At 42.5% G+C, this 22,450-nt stretch overlaps 1 protein-coding gene across 1 annotated transcript; it reads right to left on the bottom strand.

Moving 5' to 3' along the window:
- Positions 1–1,483: 1,483 nt before the first annotated feature.
- Positions 1,484–9,468, bottom strand: si:ch211-243g18.2 (uncharacterized protein LOC559906 homolog). The gene is given in 12 exon segments (XM_068705804.1): positions 1,484–2,061; positions 3,175–3,203; positions 3,554–3,771; positions 4,581–4,706; positions 5,025–5,189; positions 6,303–6,459; positions 6,836–6,918; positions 7,388–7,513; positions 7,632–7,904; positions 9,317–9,338; positions 9,340–9,443; positions 9,445–9,468. Coding segments are annotated over 12 exon segments (1,422 nt in total). The 5' UTR covers positions 9,448–9,468; the 3' UTR covers positions 1,484–1,945.
- Between the last annotated feature and the right edge of the window lie 12,982 nt (positions 9,469–22,450).

Here is a 22,450-nt window from a genome sequence, read left to right on the forward strand (position 1 = left end):
AGGCTACAAGCTCGAGGTAAGAATATAAGTGGGTTGATCTGCTTGAGTCTGGTGAGGCTCGAACCCAGATACCCAACGTCTGGAGGATGACAGAGTTCGGGGTTGTGGTCCTTCAATGTTCTTCTCTTTGGGTAAAATGACAAACACAAATCTACTCATTGTAATCTACTGTTTTTCAGTATCTTCTTTATATCAAGCGAGTGACTTTCCTCTCATACTGTTTGTACTGTCCATGCAGACTGCATCATATATGTTTAAATATGTTCAAACACTCCACCTTATAAAAAACTGTACATTGTGAATCTTTGCAAATGCTGCCTTCACTGAATTGAGTTGTGCATTAATTGCTATTATTAGATCTGGCCACGAGAGGACAGTCAAGCTACATTGAGCGCTAAACAATGAGCTGGAAGACCCATTATAACTGCCTTAGAGCACTGACACATAATTGGTGCTGTAGTGTATGTGGGCTCCGGCTGGGGATGAAATCTGATCTGACTGAGGGGATTTTTGTAGTACCTCTAAAATGTCAGCCTGTTCTTGTTCACATAACCACTAATGGAACAACACCAGGAAGCAGAAATGAATATATGACTACAGTTTGATCTCACACTGTAAATGGTGCCTGAATGCAGCAGCTGAACTCGGGAGGTGAGCTTGTTTTTGAAACATCACCAGACCGCTTAATCCAATGATCTGTCTGTCTCCTACCCACCATGTCGTCATTATCTCTCTGTGGAGAACAACAGAGGAGAGATAGAAGGCGACTGCCGGTGTACTCTACCTGCCACCATTTAAAAGACGTGAACAAGCTTCTGCTTGTGCATCAGGCTCCATGAATCCGCTTCACAGGGAAAGCACTGCAAAACAAAACACAACTTAACATATGAAACAGACTTTCAAAGAAATCTGTTCATCAAGAAAAACGTCCTTTTACGGGTCTCTTAGTTTACTAATTAATACTTGTTTTATGGGGATGTCTCAGGAGAAGACACACAAAATGGAAAAAGTGTTCCATTTAATTTCTAACAGAGAGAGAATTTCACTGAGGGGTCATGTCAGCTGGCCCTGAATATACGTCTTCCTGTGGTTGTAAATGGTAGAAACGTGTATACTTCAACACAATTCTATTCTTATTAAGTATTTACTTGAGTTACCAAATGGATCTATGTGACTGTAAGAGTTCTGCAGCTCTTTCCAGAAATGTCCTCCGTTAACCTATTGCTAAGGAAACCGAGGTACCTGCACCAACAATACATGTTGGGACTGAATACAAGCTTATTTGCACATAATCACGTATATATTTATTTAGAGACATATTGAGACAGCAGTAAGAAATATTGCTGGCAAAAAAAAACAGCTGATTGCAGCAACATCAGTCCGCTGAAGACACTGCATGTTGTCATTTGATTTCAGCATAATAGTTTATTCTAAGAAAGAATAGAGGAGTACACATGACATGGATTAAAGAACCTTTATTTAGTCAGAGTACAAACACACAAACAGCAAAGACAATTGAACAATATTCTTGCAAAAGGAGTAAAGGAATGCATTACATCAAAAAAAGTAAACTTTTCCACACTAAGTAATAAATATCGTGTATCTTAAGTACACAGCATTGCATTAGTAAGACAGTATGAAGATGGTTAAGTCAGTTGCTCTCACACAAAGACATCTCTATTCTAAAGTGATAGAAGCATGCATAGCTACAGCAGTGCTGGACATAATGTTGTATGTTTGTTGCATTTACTCCAGACACAAATAATTGATCAAAGCGTCACTTATAAGTCAAATGTGGGAAAGAACTTCTCTGAAAACACTAAAAACATTCATAGTCAAGCAATCCCCCCCCCCCAAAAAAATCCTCTATTCAAAATAATGTTTTCTCAGCTGCAAGGATAAATGATGTTCCAGCTCCGTGTCATTTTCTTCTTGTTCCCTCTTTTTATTTCTTGGTCTCCTCAATCTGCTCCACCTCGCTGGATTCGTCCACCACTTTGCCGTTGATCATCGTCTGAGTCACCACCTTCACAATCTTCCTGGTGCGAACATCAGGCTCTTCTGCACAGACACAGATGACATGAGATGAGATGAGATGAGATGGAAGAAAACAGGATGATTTGGAATGAGATTCGATAGAATGAGTTGAAAGGACTAGTTTAAATGGGAGCGCGTGAGATTTACACTGGTGAGAAAGTAAGCTGCGATGAAAAGAGATTATATGTCATGAGGAGACAATGGTTTGATGATATGAGATTGAATGAAAAGGGAAGAAAATATGAGATAATGCAGTGTGAGGAGAGTGTGATTTGCAGAGATGAGATGCAATGAGGTGGTATGAGAGCGGAGGAGAGAGGAGAAACCATTAGAGGAAATAAGTCATTTTAATCTCACATTCCTCTGTAATGTGTGTTGAATCATGTGTCTGAGTATCGCCTGCTCAGTCACTGCACTACCACAGTTTTAATTCTCCTGATGCAGCTGGTTTGTTGTACACTGAACTTGAACTAAATCAGTCGCTATGTCTCGGCAGCTTCAAGTGAAGAACTATGTGCACGAAATAAAACAGCTTAAACTATTAAAGTCCACCGTCTCACGGAGGACTCTTGAGTTCATTGACTCTGTTGTTTTCAGTCTTCTGATGCTGAACATTACCAAAACACCTTGCACTTTGTTAATCCAGCAGCATGAGTCAGTCAGATTAAGACACAGTTACAAGTTGTTTCTGTGTCTTAATCAAAGGTGGGTGTGAACACGTGTGTCCCAGCGTCGTACCTTACAACACTGGGACAAATGTGTTCACTCCCACCTTCGTTGCTATAGGAGCTGAGCTGTTGCTTGCATTGTTTAGAGGTGCATAAAACAACCATTAGTCCTGGGCCAATTGGGTGTGTGAATGAATACGTGTCTGTCAGCCTCACTTAAACGCTGTCAAATTACAACACAAACATATGGGAACAGTTTGCTGTACTTATCTCCTTTAGTCACTCTGTGCCTCCCTGTTTCATTCAGGGTGTGATAAGAATACACGAATGAGCAGTGCTTCACTCTTTGCTGTGCTCGTGATTCTATCATTTAACTCTGTGCTTGAACGTCCTTCTGGTGCTCTGACATACCAGCAGTGACTTTGCTGCTTTTTTTTTGTCAGTTAAATATTAAAAGCCAAGCGCTCACTTTTTGGTGGAGGAGGAACTTCCTTGACTCTGAGGGGCAGAAAGGAAACATTGTTAGAATTAGTATTTTTAAATTGACTTGAAAACAAGATGAGCACATTTAAAAGAATAGTTCAAGAAATGAGCTTTTTGCTTCCTTGCTGAGCGTTGGATGAGAAGATCGATACCACTCTCATGCCAGTATGAGGCTGGTGCCAGCAGCTAGTTAGCTTAGCATAAAGACTGGGAAGTTGTGGTTTTACAGGGGTTTTGCTACCTTTGGAATGAGCCAACCTATGCTAAGCTAAAGGGTTTCGGCCCGTAGCGGACTGATATGAGAGTGGTATTGACTTTTTAATCCAAGTTCAGCTCTCATCCAGTCATGAGACTATAAAACGTACGCCTCCTCTCCCTCCAGCAGGCGCCTGTAGGTGGCGATCTCCATCTCCAGGTTCTGCTTGATGCGGAGGAGCTGCTCGTAGTCGGTCTTGGTGCGCTGCATGTCCAGCCTGAGCTGCGAGAGGTCGTCCTCCAGCTGGTTCAGGGTGGCCTGCAGCCGCTCCATCTCAGAAGAGTATTTCTGGCCCGCCTCACCCAGGTTACCTTCCAGCGCCGATATCTGAGGAGAGAAAGAGGAAATAGTGAGAGAGCTTTGAATGGTCCCATTCCCTCTGAAGGTGTTTGCCAGTAGAAATGAAACCTCAGTGTCTCCTGGTTCTAAAATACCTGTTAAATAGCTGGCAAGGCCTTGGCATCCAAAACAAAACCGCTGCCCAGACATGATTACACGATTACCCATCTCACCACCGAAACTCACCCCATAGAATTTAGTAACTGAATCCATCATATATCTGATCATATTACTGTCAACACAGGATTAGAAGAGCCAAAAACTAAATTATTATTCTCAGACGTTGACGTCGTATGGAGACTGAATCTGAATAGTAGGGATTCCCTGTGTTGTATCTGACAAATCCCTTCTAATCCCGGTCCATCTTTAACACAATGCCATAATTCCTCTTGGCGTTGTGAAAAAGAAACACTCACAGTCATACTTTAAACTCATGGTTGTGGTGTTTGCACTGCTTTATGATCATGAAGGTTTGTTTGCACAGCTGAAAGTGTAGAAACATCACTTGCACGATTATTTTTAAACCGAAACACAACTGTGTCAGGCTTCTGCTGCCAGAAAGGAGGAAGAAGCACTTTGCTGTGCTGCAATGGGCACACGGTTTAGTTTTCTATTCTAAACAATCAATCTTCAATTCTCCTAATCAATCCATTCTCATGGAGCCAATAGGTGTGAACACATGGATACACCACCTTCACCAAAAGATCTCTTTCAGCACAGTTACTGCTTGTAGAATGGAATCCTCTTCTGTGTCTGTGGGATGATTTGCCCCTCGCCTCTCAGTTGCAGCAGCTCACCTGTTTGTGCAGACTCTCCAGCTCCACCTCCAGGTTCTGCAGGAAGCGCTGCCTCTCGACCAGCTCGCTCTGAGCTCCTCTCAGAGCCTCGTTGCTCTCCTTCACGTCATTCTGCACCGTCTCCAGCTGGACAGGACACAACAGCGTCACAGGAATGTATTGTAGTGCATGATTGTGTGTTTCCCCTCACTCCGTCTGCCATTTCTTCTCCAAATATAGTGTTCATTTCTATTTTTCTGCCTTTTTCATAAACTTTGATTCAGTAGGATGAGTCAGGTGTAACTAAATATTTTAATGAGGATGTAAACATATTTCTGATTCATTGGACAGATCATACATCAAACAATGGAATAAATGATTAAAAGAAGTATTAAGTTGCAGACCTGTTTCAAGGAATCACTTGATTAAAGAGAATTCTCTTATAATAAAAGTTGCTCCCTTCACCTTCTTGAGGTACCACTGATCCGTTTGGTCCTTGTTCTTCTTCACAATCCCCTCATACTGGGATCGCAGGTCGGACAGAATGGAGCCCAGCTCCGGCCCGGTGGCTGAGTCCACCTCCACGTTCACCTCATCTTTGGCAATACGAGACCTCATCTGCTCCAGTTCCTGCATGGGGAAACATAGTGACTTCTTAATTATCTTTTGTCACAGCGTGCATACGTTTAATTTAAAAGAACCTAATGGTTGTCATCTCTAAATAAACATAAAGTTGTACAGTGTGTGAATATACAGACGACATATGGAACCAGGGATAGTGAATCCTTCACCGCAGGGTGGCAGACAGGATGTGAGGACATCTTTATAATTTAGATGTTCTCCATTAATAGTTGATGGGGCAAAGCTCACCTTACCTCTGGTTTTTCAACACACACACACACACACACACACACACACACACACACACACACACACTCTCTTTTAATGATTATTCACTGGATCTCTTTCACTCTCGTTTCTTTGTGTGACACACACTCACACATTGTGTATTTTAATTTATGCAGCGTATTTGTATGATTGCTTGGTAGGTGGGTTGAGAGTCTATACTTTCAACATACATGACTGACAGAGGTCAAGACCTTCACATGTGGTCAAAGAAGACAAACAAGCAACAGTAAAATAAGTATACATAGGTGTGCATGCAGGATACATCCAGGATCAACAAAAGCCTAAATAATCCTGTCTCAGGTAATGAAATGCATTCTCGATATCTGCGGCGGGTCATGAATTGGATCGGTGCAGTTTTGTTGACATTGTGTTTCAGTAAGTAGGGGATCCATCCTTCTGTTGGTGAGAGGAGGTAAATTAATCTTAGTTTCTCATTCACCCCCAGAGGACAGGAGTCTGCTCGCCTCAGATCAGCTGATTGGGTCGAAACAGCAGGTTAGGGAAACCAGATCCACCTGCTTCTTTTGTCCAGAGTAACCAGAGAACCGCCTCTCTGTCTGTCTGTCCCCCCCCCCACACACACACACACTTTTTTTCCCCTGTCCTCTTAGGCTCTAAATAAGACCTCATCAGTCCACCAAACTGGGTCAGACCGATATCAAACAACTTGTTGTTTGTGAGGGCAGGCTGCAGAATAAGAGAGAGGCCCAAAATGAAAATGAGATAAGGCCATTGTTGAGTAATGACGAAGTGAATGTGATAAACAGCGTGTTAAAAGACGTAGAAATGTGGGTGAAGAAGAAAGGAGCGCAGACAGACTTCCATCAGACTCACCTCCTCGTGGTTTTTCTTGAGGAAGTAAAGTTCTTCTTTCAGGCTGTCCAGATCTCCTCTCAGGGAGGCGATGATCTGCTCGTGGTCGGTTTTGGCCTTTTTCAGAGCAACACAGTCTCGCTCCACAGACTGACACATCACCAGTTCTGTCTCCCACCTATAGTCAAGTCCAGATAAACGGAGAGAAAGGCAGAAAACAGAATACTTCATGTTTTGTGTCTTTCTTTACAATTGCTTACAAAATGCTTCATAAAGTTACATGTAACCTTAAAAGCTCTGATATGTCTGCAGATGGAAAACAAACATCTATGTATAAAAAAAAGATCAGTGTGTTTCATCAATGTAGTTCTGTCCATCTCATGACGTCTCTTTGCATAAATCTTTCATTAAACAAAATACTCAAGAATCTCTAAGCAGTCTTAGGGTACAGAGGACAGGGAACAGGAGGAACTGAATGGTTAAAGCACGTCTAAATCAAAGTGATATGATAGTTTCAGTTATCCCCCTTCATACTTTAATCATTAACCACTCACTTGATTCTGAAGTCATCAGCAGCCAGTTTAGCATTGTCAATCTCTAACATGAGACGAGCATTTTCCAAGGTCCTCTTCCTCACCTGCCAAATACCAAAGTAGAGGAACAGTAGATACTTTAACATCACTAAAGTCAGTCTTCACTCAGAAGTCATGTGCTTCTAATGCTTCATGTATTACACTCGCATGTTTAAAATTAAAAGGCATACTGCCAGTAAAAAGTGGGGTACCAATGTTTCAGAAGACACATGAAGGTTTCATTGTCCAATAAGGTGACGCATTACAGTTTCATTAAACGGTAACTTTTTTTTCCATTTGGTCAAAATAGGCAAAATTAATGATCAACTTTGCTCAGGCTTGGTTTGGTACAAGTTAACTCAAAGATCAAGCGCAGGTTAAATTCTGCCTCTGATGAATCAAGTGATGCAGCTCCTGCACATTTGCATCGATGTTTTGGCTATGTAAAATAAACGTCACCACCGTGGACCTTGAGAACTTGAGCCGCTCACTGTACTGCATGTCTGGTGTGGTTGCGGGTCCCTTCATCCCTACCTCTTGCTCAACAGCATGAGCTTGGGCCATCATGGAATCAAGATCGTGACCTTTGGGAATGCGGTCGAGCATCACCTGCTTGATCTTCATCTCCAGGTCTGCGTTGGAGCGCTCCAGTGAACGCACCTGGAGGAAGACAAAGACAAAGAGACAGTTCAATGATCATAGTGTTTGGTAGCAGAAGAAGATACACCCATCACCCACTTCACCCACAGCTCAACAGGGCTGGTTTAATGCGTCAGACCTTGTCCAGGTAGTTGGCCAGACGGTTGTTCAGGCTCTGCATGGCCTCCTTATCGTTGATGCTGTTGCCGTGAAGGCCATTAAGTTGCAGGCTTGTTGGCCCGTTGAGATCCTGGCCGATGGAGGCCGAGCGACTCAGAGGGCTGGCTGCCGTGAAAGAGACGGAAGCGCGGGAGCGAGCGCGTCCGGTGTCCATCAGAGAGCGGCTGGAAAAGGACGGCTGACGGTTCACAGAGAAGCTCCTCACTGACATGCTGGAGGCCATGATGGGGGGCTGTGAGGCAAGAGGAAACGACGGTGAACAACTCATGGAAATGTTGGTGAACTTGTAAAGACAGAAGTAGAGGCAATACATGAAGAGAGAAACAGAACAAGAGCAAGATGACACGCGTTACATCCATCACCTCTCTGAATAGACACTGGATGGATGTTCAAATTACACATGTCATAAGGAAAATACTTCAAATAGCAGATTTATTGCAGTCATTTAAATTACATGAGATCTGGCTGTGGAAAAGCTCTTTTGTGGCCCTTAAGTAAATGCGTTTTATTCCAGCATTTGGCAGCTAAACGCAAGTAGGGCCTTATATTCAAGACCACTAAAAACGATGGAAGGAGTCTTTCAATGAGTGTACATGTGACCGGCTAGTGGCTTTTCAATTGAACCATCAGCATGGAAGACATTGACTGACTATGGTCACAGCCTCTTCAGTCTGTCCATCTCGGCTCCGTTCAAATACAGCTTCAACTCAAGTCAGTGTAAAATCTAAATGGAAATGAGCACAGCTCAACCCGGGGTCGAAGGAGAGCCTCTCAGCGGGACTAAGAACGCTCTCGTACCGTCTATTACTATGATAATAAGGTGCATTTGATATTCAAGAAGACACTAATGGAGGATTCATGAAAACAGAAAAAATACTGAGGAGATAAAGAGAGGCTCCAAAAAATAGATTTCCTAAAGGTTAAGACTGCTGGTGATGTGTTTAAATGTTATAGCACATCATGAAAGTGACGTCTCTGTTTACATCCAGTGCACAAAAAAACGTTTCTTTGAATAAATACTTCATATCTTCTCTCCAACCTCATTTGATGGTATGTTTAACAGGTGTTCACATTTCTTGCTGGACCTTTACGTGTGAGGAGCTGCTGTCTGGATGTCAAACATGGACAGTGTGTCTTTGTCTGTGTGTGTTTCTGCAGATTAGCGGTCAAGGGAACCTCTCTGTCGCTCCGTCACTTGATCCTTGCAACACCGTTCCCACAAAACTACAAAGGACCCGGCAGGAGACAGACGCTCCTTGTTCAGATGAAAGATAGAGCTTGGGAAAATCATCGGGAAAATATTCAGAGTGAATTCCAGTGACACAAAGAAACACTTTGTTGTGCAGGAAATGGAACTTTCATTTCATTTTTTTGTTGGAAATCATCTCATCGTTAGCTGACAAATAGTTGTGTTGACAACTGTTGAATGGAAGAGAGCAAGAATGTAAGATTCATTTCCTTGAAAGTGGGAGAAGCTTTTTTCTTCCAATTATCATTTTCATTCAGATAAATGCTTTAATTTTTAAATTTAAATCTAAATTTAATAAAATACCAAGTGGAATTGCTGAAAACGATTTCAGTCAATTCTGACAAATCTAATTGCTAAGAAATAAGTTCTTTAAAAAAAACAAACATCCTACTTACCAGAGTCTTCTTCAGATAGGCACAGCGGGATCCAGAGGAATACCGGAGGATCTGTGCTGCTGATGCTACAGGTGAGCTTATATGCAGGTGTGCAGGAAGTGGGAGGGGCTAGCTCTGAACAGGAGGGGCATGCGTTTACTGAACCTGAAGGTTTTGATATGTGGAGTCTTTTGATGAAGCCGTAACATATCTCTTTGTTACCTACCTACTGCTGAGGCGCAATAATCTGAGATACCACATGCTCAGGTTGAACCTCTATTATGAGGCAGTTACAGAATAAATGTTGGTCTGGACTACAATGATCAGCTCTGATAAGAAACATTTCTTATATATGGTGAACATATTCACAATGAACTTCCTTTTTACACATCCAGCAGACACGGAGTGACATAATCATTCATTTGAAGCAGTGCTTCTGGCCACCTTGTGAATGTGAGTTTCTCTCCTTTTCGCTCTGTTTTTGATCTCCAACAGTTCCTGAGAGAAATGGCTGCTAAATGCTTCATTTTATTTGCAAGCGTGTTGCTGCCTGCATGCTGATCACAATAAAGCATGCCCTGTGCATCTGTGCTATTATATGTCTCATTATCATCACCAGCCCTTTATTGCTCGTGTTTAGGCGGGTGGCGACCTACCTGCAGCTCTCTGCAGCCCTCCTGTCTTGCAGTCAGTCATCTCGTTGCAACCTGAAGCTCCTACCTGTCAGAGATGAAATATTCAACAAGTCGCTCACGAAGAAAAACATGCTGACCGAAGCTCTTTGGAACAGACATGATGTACGCTCATAATAGTTTACGTGCAGACACAGAAATAGAAGCAAAGAAGAATGTGCCATTGTTAATAAAGCTGTAACTTTAAAGATGAAGCTGTATGTGAGCTATAACGCATACACACCAGTTGCCAATTACACAATGCTGCAACTACGACTCTTTGAACTTTGTCTATGCACAATCTCATATAAACAAGGAAGGTGTGATATTATGAATGTGTGGGTGACACATATTATCATATTCAAATACAAGAGAAGGAAATGTTCCTTTTCTCTTTCAGAATTGTAAAAGTCTCCATTTGCATCCACAAACATTCAGTATTTTGTTCCTGCAAGTTGTATTTGAGCAAAAAGCAAATGGATATATTATCATATATTGGTTCATGACTTTGTTCTTCTGTACACTAGAATCACTTCCTGTATAATGCAGTCACGGTGGTTCTCTGCAATGTATCTGTGGAGAAACATTAGAAACAAACCAGCTAAAAATCCTCTCAGTACTCTGGTCTCAGTTTACCACAGTGGTCATGCAATGGTCCTCTTTCATCACTGTTCTATTCTGATGAAGGCTTGTTTGCTAAAAGCAAAGAAGAAATGTTACAACATGGAACATATAGAGCAAAAGATGTAAAATAGAAAAGTTAGAAAAATGATTGAGAGGCTAATTGATAGAAATTTGTTTTAAGATGTGATTTATATACATGTATTGTATATGGGTAATAAAATGCATTTGCATTACATTATTGCTAATTTTGGTTCAAATTGTTTCCAGTGCCCTCTCTGTGTATATTCCATTAGAGCACACATCATTCAGCAGTCAGTGATCTCCAGCGTTACAGCTGTGATATAGCGCCACTCTGTGGTGAAGGCTGGTCAATACAAGTCAAATTCACAACAAAGCCGGTGGCAGTTCTTCCCAAAAGAGGGCAGTAACAAGCCGTAGTGCCGGCTTCAGTCTCATCGTCCCAACAGACTAGCTACAGAGAATGGCCATGTTTATAAATGCTTGGTAGATTAAATGAAATGGGTTTGAATAAAAATTTAAAAATACATTATTTTAACCCTTTATCCTTTAGTATTGTCTTTTAATTTCCAATTAGCTTTAAAGTGACAGCCCCAAATCAAAACTATTGTTTTCCTTCTTGCTATTTATCAAGACGTTTGCCTTCTCTTGAATATAATAGGACTATATGACACTCGGCTTGTGGTGCTCAAAGAGCCAAAAAATTACAATTGAATAGCTCAACAGCAATGTTTCCAAAAATCACAAGCCGGTTACACAGGATGATCCACAGACCTTGTTGTAAGCAATTTCAAGTAGCAACTATTGCTGAAAGAAAATAGTTCCTACATGAAATTGCTAACAAGAAAAACTAAAATTAACAATATGTGGATTTAAGAGGCATTGAATTTTTCAAACATTTTTTGTCACTGAGCACCACAAGCTGAGTGCCAGAGTCCCATCATAGTGGGGAGAATGCAGACATCGATGTCTCCAAAATTAGGCAACTCACAGCAAAACAATCGAGGTTTATAAATGACAGTACTGGTAAGAGAATGATCGCTTTAAGGTTGGGAAATTAATCTAGACCATCTAACGGTTTAATTTATACAGCTTATTATGCATCTGCTTTTTCAGCTCTTCATTGAAGCTAAATTATGTTCACGCTGTGAAGAAAATTCACCAATCAGGATTGAACGAGGATAAGCTGGGTACCAGGCACTGTGATCAACACATGCATGCAGTCAAGTGAGGCTGGCACAGTCAATGCTTCATCTATATATATATATATATGTGTACCATGTGTTATCACAAGACACATGGATACATCGGGTACAAATATTACTTGCAAGAATTAACTAATTGTTCATGATTCTAACATCAATAACTCAAGCATCAATGCGCTGTTTGTGTGCTGAGATCAAGGAAACTCACAGTTTCTCTCAGACAAACAATTGTTGCCAGAAGAGATCCCAGGGTTCTGCTGCAGGTTCGTTCAAGGAGCTCACCTCTGAACTCAGTCCCATATATGTAGGCGCTGAACAGCAGGCTCCTCCCACTTCCTGCTCCACCGTCAGACAGCTCCGCCTCCAGACCTGCTCCTCACAACACACTGAGTGAAATATTACAACCCGAGCGTCTATGTTTCTCAGTGGCTGCACCATTTCATCATAAATAAATATTTGGATTTTATACACATTTCTCCCAAACCCATGTTCAATTTTGGACACATTTGGTATCTTTGGAAGCTTCTGAATCTCCACCAGACTTTAAAATGAAGTTCTGTAAATCTGAACTGTGTCTGGCTGCACAGCACAAGTTTGTCAGAACGTATCCTCTGACTGATACGCTTACAGGCTGCTCGGTTTAAATAAAGAGATGTGTAAACGTATAACAACAAACACTAAATACTAAATATGAGGTGAGCATTCCTACATAGGATGAAATACGATCAACCTTTCCTCTCACTGTCACTTTCTCGCTCTCTCTTTCTTCACTCTCTCTCTCCCTCCTTTAGCCAGGACGGATCAGAGTTTGGTTGTTAAAAAAATAAACAGGTGATTAGTCTGGCAGGATGCCAGGATACTACTCATGACCCCACTTGACCCTTCACGACCTTTGTCACAAGCGATCATGTGACCGCGCCAGCAAAACTCAAGCACCAGCAGAGAGGAGAGATAACACCGCGGTACCAAAGACAGCCAGGTGAGGTCATCGCTTTCATAGTAACACAATGATGTGGTTCATTTGGATGATGCAGAGGGTCACAGCAACAGCATCATAGCGAAGCACACACACACACACATGAGAGCTAGCGTAAATATAAAAGCATTGAAAGCACCACACCTCCTGTGGAAACAGAATATTTTTCGATGGATCAGTTATAGTCCTGAAAAAAGAACTTCTTGGAGAAACAAACCTGAGATCTCTTCAGCATCCCTCTGTGCAACATCCATGCTGCCCTGAACATGACTGACGCTTCTCAATAGTCATTTTGCTTCTGAAGTGATTGCTTCCTGTTACAACTCTGTTGCTGGCAGGAGTCACTCGCATTCCTGTTGGCTGACAGACAGACAGGCAAACAAACACAGACAGACAGACAGACAGACAGACTGAGCCACAGATGAGCAGCCAAAGAAGAATCGCTCCATTCCACAACTCTCCATTGTGTATTTAGTCTTCATCTGCAGCATTCCGTCCAGATCAGAGGTTCTGTGTCCCAGAGGTGTGTCCTAGTAATAATTCAAGTTCGAGGACTAACTTCAATCACTGGTTTTGGGAGACCGTAAAGTATGACGTCATATCATGAAGCTGATCCATTGGCTGACCTAGTCCTCAATGACTTCCTCAGATCAGTTTGAGACTTTAAATGATGCATGCTGGACAGGAGGGATTTTGGACATTTCTTCAAATCAACTTTTCCATGTCAGATTGAGTTCTGCATCTGTTGTTTACAATCACTTATATTATAGAGAAACTCTTGTAATAGATTCTTTGAGACAGCAACACGTTGCACATGAAAACAGGCCATGGTCTCAACTGCAGGCTGTTTCCCACCCCCCCCCAAAATCTATATTTCTGCAGTTTTTCTTCCACTTTGTTTCTCACAGTTTCCCATCAAAAGTTTAAATCGAGGGTAACAATTGGAAGTAGATTCAGTATTCCACCAATTTAAGAAACTCAAAGCACCGCTCCACTCCAGACCCTGATTGATGCAATCTTGGCCCAGAGTCAGCGTCTGATGGGCGGACGTCAGAACACCAGCCGTTCTCTGATAAGGAGATAAGAATCTGCAGCGGAGAAATTACACACCGATAACAACATATGTGAGCAGCTCAGGAGGTCAGCACCTGCACTCGCTCTTTCTTTTCCTTCACTTGAATTATACAGTGTTTTTTTTCCTTTCCTACATTTGGGGTGTCCCCCCCCCCCCCCCCCCCTGCCTGACTGCAGGTTGCTTTTGTGTGACGGAAACACGTCAGACCGCTCAGTATGTGTGTGTAGATTGTTATCAGAGGGGTTGGTAATATTTAAGATATAGATCTATATGCATAGCTGGTGAGTGTAGGAAAAGTTGAAAGGGAAAGAGTGTGTGTGTGTGTGTGTGTGTGTGTGTGTGTGTGTGTGTGTGTGTGTTAACCCTTATTTAAGAGGAACACTTCCCTAAGAGCACACTCTAATCCTGTTCACAGCCCAAAGAAGTAGCAGCAGAGGGAGGCAGGGCAGCGCCATCGGGAGCAGTTTTGTGGTGAAGCTATAGTTCTGTTGACAGCTGAGCTGCTGGAACAGTGTGGAGTTCGGCTCGGTGGCACCTCAGAGGAACAAACGTTGTGAGGCTCCAGCTTCAAGCTCACCAAGTATACAGCTGGATCACCGACCGCAAGCAACTGCTCCGAAAGCACCTATTCTACCTGCTACCTTGATTTGATCCACTTGACCCTTGCATGTAAATCTGCACCGGTGAAGCACAATATCAACGGACACACATGCTGCATTGTTAGGTTAACCTGTGGCGGTGACTTTAGAGGGGCCATGTTACAAAATCTCATTTTAAGAAAGGCCCTAAAAACCTATTTCCTCAATCAGCTTCTTACTACAAGTGATGGGATCCAACATGAACATACAACGTTCTGCTAAAGTAAGAACACTGTTGTTATCTTTAAATGACAGAATTTAGTTTGATCTTCAGTTGAAAAAGGTGACGTCATAGGTCTCAGGGTAAAGCAATATTTGAATCAAAATCTGACGACTCAGATGGCTTGGACTTTGAGCGTTAATTATGTAGTCATATGTTAAATTAATGAGAAATACTAAAGATTTACACAAAGCTTTCAGAGGCTTTAAGACCTTTATCATGTAAAAACAGACTCAATTTCATTACATGATGAGAGACGAGAAATCACATTAAAAAAACGGCACATATCCTCTAATAAATGTTTTTTTAAGTTGCTTCTAAGTCAAAAGAATGATAAATATTATTATTTAGAAGCTGAGGCTCTAAACAAGACACACAAGACAATAATGACACAGCTCTGTGATCCATGCTAATGTGATCATTGGATGTTTGTTTTGAGGGAGAGAGCTCAAAATCCAATGTTGCTCATCTTTCCTTCATTTGGTCCCATTAACCGCTGGCAGCACTCTTGTTTTTCCGTTGTTGTTGAAGGAAGCCCTTTCATATTCATATTCCATGTTCTGAAGCCTGCCCTGCAGTGTGTGTGTGTGTGTGTGTGTGTGTGTGTGTGTGTGTGTGTGTGTGTGTGTGTGTGTGTGCCTGTGTGTTTTCAGGAATTACTCCGTAAAAAGTATGCTCTCCAAAATATGAGTTAAACGGACACAAGATGAACCAAAACAGGGAAGCTGTCAGTGCTGAGGGTTGAACACTGATAGGTACTTATTAGCAGTCATTGTAACACGGTCACTAATGAGCTGCTATTAGTATAATGACATAATTCTGACTTACAAAGACGCACGACTCGCGTTAAAACTAAATGAAACTGATCTAATCTTTAATGAGCATATGTGGTGCCAAGTCAATTTTGAAGAATAAAAAAAACTGTATTACATTCGATACTTCTGATTTGAATGAAATAAGAAAAGCCTGACATAAACAGTTCATCTTGAAAAACATTTGTCAAGATGAAGACACGACTTAGAGCTGAGTGTCATTGTTGGGGGCAGTGAACTTTAATTGCATTTAATTGGGTAAAGTAAAAGCAAGAATTAATAATTGAATGATGAATATTTTCTAATAAATGAGAATTGTCACTTCTTCCTAAATGTGACATGTTAGCAATTATACCTATACCTGAGTCTGATATAATAAATACTCCCTCCACGGTTAAAGGGCTTGTCCTGCTCGATGCTACTGTGTCAAATTTGACAACAGGAAAATTAAGAGTATTTTTTTTTTTTTAGCACTGACTGAGTGACACGATACATTTCAGTGCTTCTTGCTCGAAGTAAGTTGTTGATCAATATGCCCAGCGAGTGCGATGAATATGCACGAGGCGTCCGCCGCGGCGGCCCGGTAATTGCCGGTCGTCAGGGGTGGCAGGCACGGTAATTTGCATCTTGGGGATCCTGCAATCAGCGTTCTATTCATTAGCGCGCCAGCCGCTTCATCTGCTGGCCACTCAGAGCTGCCAATCTCCCCTCGGCAGCCAAAGCATTTGAAAAAAAACTGAATGGAAAAGTTTAAATTACAAGCCTGCGGGTAGTGGTGTAACAAGTCCTAAACCCTATATTTAGGCTGCTTTATGCAGGTGATTAACTGTTACTGCATTGTGAGAGAGAATAGGGGGAAAAGCTCAATGAAACAACCATAATCTCATGTATTTTATATCACCTTTATCTCAGGGTCCGCATCCACGGTGGCTAGGACATCTTTGCCCGTCTCAAGAGGGCCGTCAACGCTTCCGTCGAAGCAGAGGGGGGAAGGTTACACGAAAGAACGCTTATGTTTCCTCTATAAGGGAACACTGGCACTCAGGGCTATTGTCTCAGAAAGAACAGGCTATAGGCTAACACTGGGAATCTATCCTCTTTTGTTTTGTTGCTTCCAGTCTGATACCAGCGTATGGTCACACATAATATTTTGTTATTATGTATCCTCACAGCCATGATCCCACAAATTAATTTGACAGGTCGGACGCGGACATACAAGACTTCTCACTTTTATTTCCTGCATCCTGTCTGGGCTGTTTCCCTTGTGCTTTATTTCTTATTTTCAACCCTTACTTTTCGAAAAGAGGATGCACAACTGTTAAAGCTTTATCTTGATGACTTGTGAGCCCAGGGGATGTGTCACTCAGTGTGTGTGTGTGTGTGTGTGTGTGTGTGTGTGTGTGTGTGTGTGCCAGCATTGAGGCAGGAAGGGAGTTCCTTGTGGTAGCGAAGGGGTTTCAGGAGAAGTGAGTGCCAAAAGAGAATACGTGTGTGTGTGTGTGTGTGTGTTGTGGATCTTCTATTGTTTTACAGTTACATAGTCGCTGTTTCCTGCATCATAAATCTACATGAACAGAAAGTAATATACATTATTTATGAACAACACACACAATTACTCTGTGCACAAAACCTACAAACATGTGCAGGTACAAAAAAGAAATAGTATGCATGCAGATGCTACTAATAACTAATAACCCCCACACGCATTTGTACATTTGCAAATAAACAGGCACACACACACATACACACACACACACACACACACACACACACACACACACACACACACACACACACACACACACACACAGAGCTCTCTGCACACACAGCTCCTTTGCCCTGCCATTGTCTTACAGAGGAAGCCTGCGAGTGGAGAAGGAGGTCGGATCTTGTCCTGAGCTGAAGGAGCATGCAGGGCAAGAGGGGGCAGATGGAGAGAAAACACCAGGATGAAGAGGAAGCAGAGAGGAAGAGGAAGAGGAAGAGGAAAAAGAGGAGGAGGAGGCAAGATGTTGTTTCCCAAAAATTCAGATCTTTACTGACAGGGAGTTTGACCAGCTGTGAGTAAAGCAGTTTGAAACTGAGGTGAGGTAATACATGAACATGTAAATAAACATGTATCAAGCAAAATAATATTTTTGAACTATTTTACATAGCTCAGTAATCTCTCTCTCTCTCTCTCTCTCACACACACACACACGCACACACAAACACTTACACGCACACACACTCATCAATCAGCAATGATGGCTTCATAATGACGTCTGCTAACTGTATAGAAATACTTTTAATTGGCTAGGAGCTATTTAACTGATTAAAGCCACCACATCAATCTATGTGTGTATAAGTGTGTGTGTGTGTGTGTGTGTGTGTGTGTGTCTGATTGATACATTATTTATATGGCCATAAAGAGCAGACACAGCCACAGTGATTGATATGTGAAGGCTGAAACAAAGCAGACAGTAGTCTAATTAAAACAATATTGTTGAAGGTTTAAAAGTCGTTGGGCCTGGTTAGCTTCTATTCTTTGTGATTCCAGCACAGTGTAACACGTTGTTAATATGTGGTCCCCAGATGATACTGGCTCTATTACTACCTTTATTGATCCAATAACCTTTCATCTAAAGATATTAAGACATTAAGCTGTCCAATACTTTGGTTTATTACATAATATCAGCAAACACCGTTCTCATCAGCCTCAGCTTTATATCGTTTAGTCCTAATAAGCTACTGATAGCATGCTAACACAATAAACTGAGACGGTGACCATGGTAAATATTATACCTGTTAAACATCTTGAGCGTGTCACTTTGAGCATGTTAGCTTGCTAACATTAGCATTAAGCTCAAAGCACTGGAGCACAGATTTGCAGTCTGTATTTCTGACTAACACAACATCTTGTATGTGTTTCATTCAGGCACACAACACACGGCCTGAGAAATGACCCGAGTTGGACTGCAAATTACATTTACTGTTTGATCTCGATACAAAACTCATAAACACAGACATAAAAAAATCCCCTTACAATGTTCTGCATAACATGTGGACGTTAAATGGTCACAAGGAGACAGATTCCTGCCACTCATTCATAACAGTAAGAGCGACTCCTTTGTTTGTCTTTGCACCACACCCCTATACTGTATCATTGAAACTCGAAAGTAAAAGCAGCCTATTTCTGTAATCACTGAAACAACATCATTGATTCGACACGTCTCTGTCAAATTATTACACGCAGCACCTCTCCCAATTCTGCTTCGATGCATATCTGTGCTGTGCTATTGGAACTGGACCCTCTCTTTCTATCACACACACGCGCACACACACACACACACGCACACGCACACGCACACGCACACGCACACGCACACACACACACACACACACACACACACACACACACACAGAAACTCCCCTTCTCCAAATGACTGAAATAACACTATTACTTTTGCCATCATCATGTCAAAACCCTTTTCAGTGTCAGTCTGTCTCGCCCAGCATGGATGACCGGACCTGCAGCTGTCAAAATTCTCAAAAAATAATAAAGACTCCTCGAGACCCAAAAAGAAGAAGAAGAAGAGAGGAGCAGTTGAAAGGTAAGGTGAATTCCAGGGAAGTGAAACTCTGGGAATTCGTGGCGCTCCTTGTCTGATTTAGAACAACAACCCTTTTTTTTTTCTGCTGAGAGGTGTGAGCTGTACGCCAGCACCGTCGCGCCTTCTTGGACCTGAAAAGAAAGAAAGCCTGTGGAGACCTCTGAAACCACGACAACCTCACGGCCCTGCCCACAGAGACACCTTGACACGCACCTGTCAAAGATGTCAATACGGTCTGTGTGCACGCGCACAAGAGAGAGGCTGAGGGGGAGACAGAAAGTGTGAGTGAGCGGAGAGTGCAGTGCAGCTCTGTGGGTGGCAAAGGAGAGGGATCACTGGATCTGACAGGAGCTATTTGACTAATCCAAAACAACAGCTGTAAGGTAGGGATGAGGGGATGAAGGGGGGGGGGGGGGGGGGGTGTACAGGAGGTGAAGCGGGGGTGGAGGGCTGTCAGTTAAGGAGGAGGATTTTGGGAGAAAGGGGAATTATGGAAAGGGAATATGAAAATGAATTCCGCATGTAAGCCCTGAGGGGGAAAAGATCCCAAAAGAAGTGCAAATAGAAAAATAACATGTTGGACCGGACTAAAAGAAAAGATGAGGGTGAGGTGGTGTGAGATCTGAACAATTGTAACAGGGAGGTAGAGAGACAAAAGGGGGGAGAGAGGAAATAGGGAGACAGGCAGAAACTTGGTCAAACCTAACTGGAAGTTGCATCCATTAACCTCCACACAGGGGGTTGTATCAGCGCACACACACACGGCAACACGGGTGAGAATGATTACACTCACACACACACACACACACACACACACACACACACACACACACACACACACACACACACACACACCATCCTCACGCATACACAGCCTTCATTACACATCTGGTTGAGTTTTATTGAGGGAAGCTGCGTTGGGGTGGTCCCAGCTCCTCTAACAGATCTGTCCTGTTAACACGGCAGGCCACGGAGAGTCCATCACCCTGTGGGGCAGCATCTTAACATCTCAACATCTCAACATCTCAACATCTCAGCATCTCAGCATCTCAGCATCTCAGCATCTCAACATCTCAGCATCTCAACATCTCAGCATCTCAACATCTCAACATCTCAGCATCTCAACATCTCAGCATCTCAACATCTCAACATCTCAGCATCTCAGCATCTCAACATCTCAGCATCTCAGCATCTCAGCATCTCAACATCTCAGCATCTCAACATCTCAACATCTCAACATCTCAACATCTCAGCATCTCAACATCTCAACATCTCAGCATCTCAACATCTCAGCATCTCAACATCTCAACATCTCAACATCTCAGCATCTCAACATCTCAGCATCTCAACATCTCAACATCTCAACATCTCAACATCTCATCGCTGCGCAGTTCAGCAACACTCGCAGCTCAGCACAGCAGCGCAAATAAAAGCAAATAAAAGGTTGGCATCTAACAATTTTGGGAAATGTATTTATTTGCTTTCTTGCCAAGAGTTAGATGAGAGAATTGGTCCGTCTGTTTGTTAAATGCATGAGCGGCTACAGCCTTCAGCCTGTTAGCTTAGCATAATGACTGGAAACGGTTCCTTTCAAAGTTAAAATCCACTCTCACCTCTCAAGCTGAGTAATAAACATTATTTCTTTAAACCACACAAAACCTCAGCGTTGGCTGCCCTTCATTTGTTTTTGCCTTTATTGGATAGTTAACTGTAGATCCTGACAGGAGCCATGAAGAGCGATAAAACAAGAGAGAAATGCAATATGTGAAAGTAAATGTGGAAGCAACTCGCTGAAACCTAACCAGGGATGCTGCGGTCATGCATCTTAGACCGCTGGCTCATCAAGACTTCCCATTGGTTCCCCTTCGGCTAATCTGCCAGAACCAAACAACAACCGGCCCAGATCGATGGTGAAGCTCGTGTGAACAGTTCCTTCAGCCGAAGGTCTTCTCATCCCATCCAAGAAAATGCAGTGCAATATTTCTATTAAGTGTGACAATGATTTAAAAGTGTTTTCCCGATTGTCCAGTTAGTATAATTATATCATAGCAGAGGATTCATTATCTCGCCAAGCAACAGCGAACACTGTAGCTTTCGCTAAACCCAAACTATTTTCAGCCGTGGAATTGTTGCGCTGGCGAGGAGGCAATGCAGCAGGATGGCTCAGGTTTGATTGACATGTCACCCAGTGCAGCTGTGTGGCTCATTGCAGCGATGGGATAGAGATGTTCTGTGATTCTGTATCCACAGGTGATACATGGTGCATCGCATTCTGTTTGTGTTGAATGATCAAGTACAATCACTTCATTTGAGTGTGTATGTTTTCATCTTCGCTTCTCTTCATGGCCTGAATGTGAAAAAACAAACATGAGGTTGAACTGGAATCCAGACCCCTCTACATACCGAGACAGAGGTCTGCGATCTGCGGTTCTGGGTTCTGCTCAGGGACTTGGCTGTGAAGCCCGGTTTCTGTGGCTGCAGACCAAACCGAGAACACAAACCCTTTTCCTCACAGATCTCCTCTAAATGTCTGGCTTCTCTCATCTCTGTCCTCAGTGTCTCCTCGAGCCCGTTCCAGAAACCGTGAGAGCAAAATGGGCTTCTTCTTCTCTGCTTCCATCGCTGTGGTACCACTGAAGTATCTGAGGGTTTTCGCTGAGGTATTCTGAGGCATCACTTTGATGGGATCAGGCCATGTTTGGTCATGAATGTGGTTTTGGGCGAAGAAACGTAAATGAAAGGGAATGAAAACTGACAGGGTAAAACACTCGGGGGTGAAGGGCTGATGCGGTGGACGGCTTTGGCCAGACCGATGAGGCCGATGTAACTATCCAGGTGTTCTGGTCGCTTTGGCTGGAGCTCTGAGAAAATGAACAACTGTCTGCATGTCAGTAATCTGATATAAAGAAGAAACACACACATAATGTACATGCACACATGCTGAGAAGACGATAAGACTGCATGAAGTCGAGTTTTTATTTGAGAAACTTTACACTGTAAAAAAAACCACATAACAGCTCAAAGAAAACACCTGGGAGTCTGACTTGATTAAGATTCTGATTGAATTATTCCATTGTAGAGAACTGGCCGGTTGTTTATAATGCTAAAATGATTTTATAACTGAAGTTTATACCCCTTAGAATGATGATCCATTTCCTTCACATACACCCTCTTAACCTCCCAGTAAATCTGGAGGTCTAGACCTGGACTCCTCTTTAAAGTCACTTCGGGAACTTTAAACACGCCTTCATGTCTGATTGGTCTCAGTTCTTCAGTAACTTATACAAAGCAGCTCCTGCACCATGCACATGTGTGTAAATGTG

The sequence above is a fragment of the Cebidichthys violaceus genome, unplaced genomic scaffold (assembly GCF_023349555.1).
Source record: "Cebidichthys violaceus isolate CVI_PGR_0920_01 unplaced genomic scaffold, fCebVio1.0.p SCAF_12, whole genome shotgun sequence".
NCBI lineage: Eukaryota > Metazoa > Chordata > Actinopteri > Perciformes > Stichaeidae > Cebidichthys > Cebidichthys violaceus.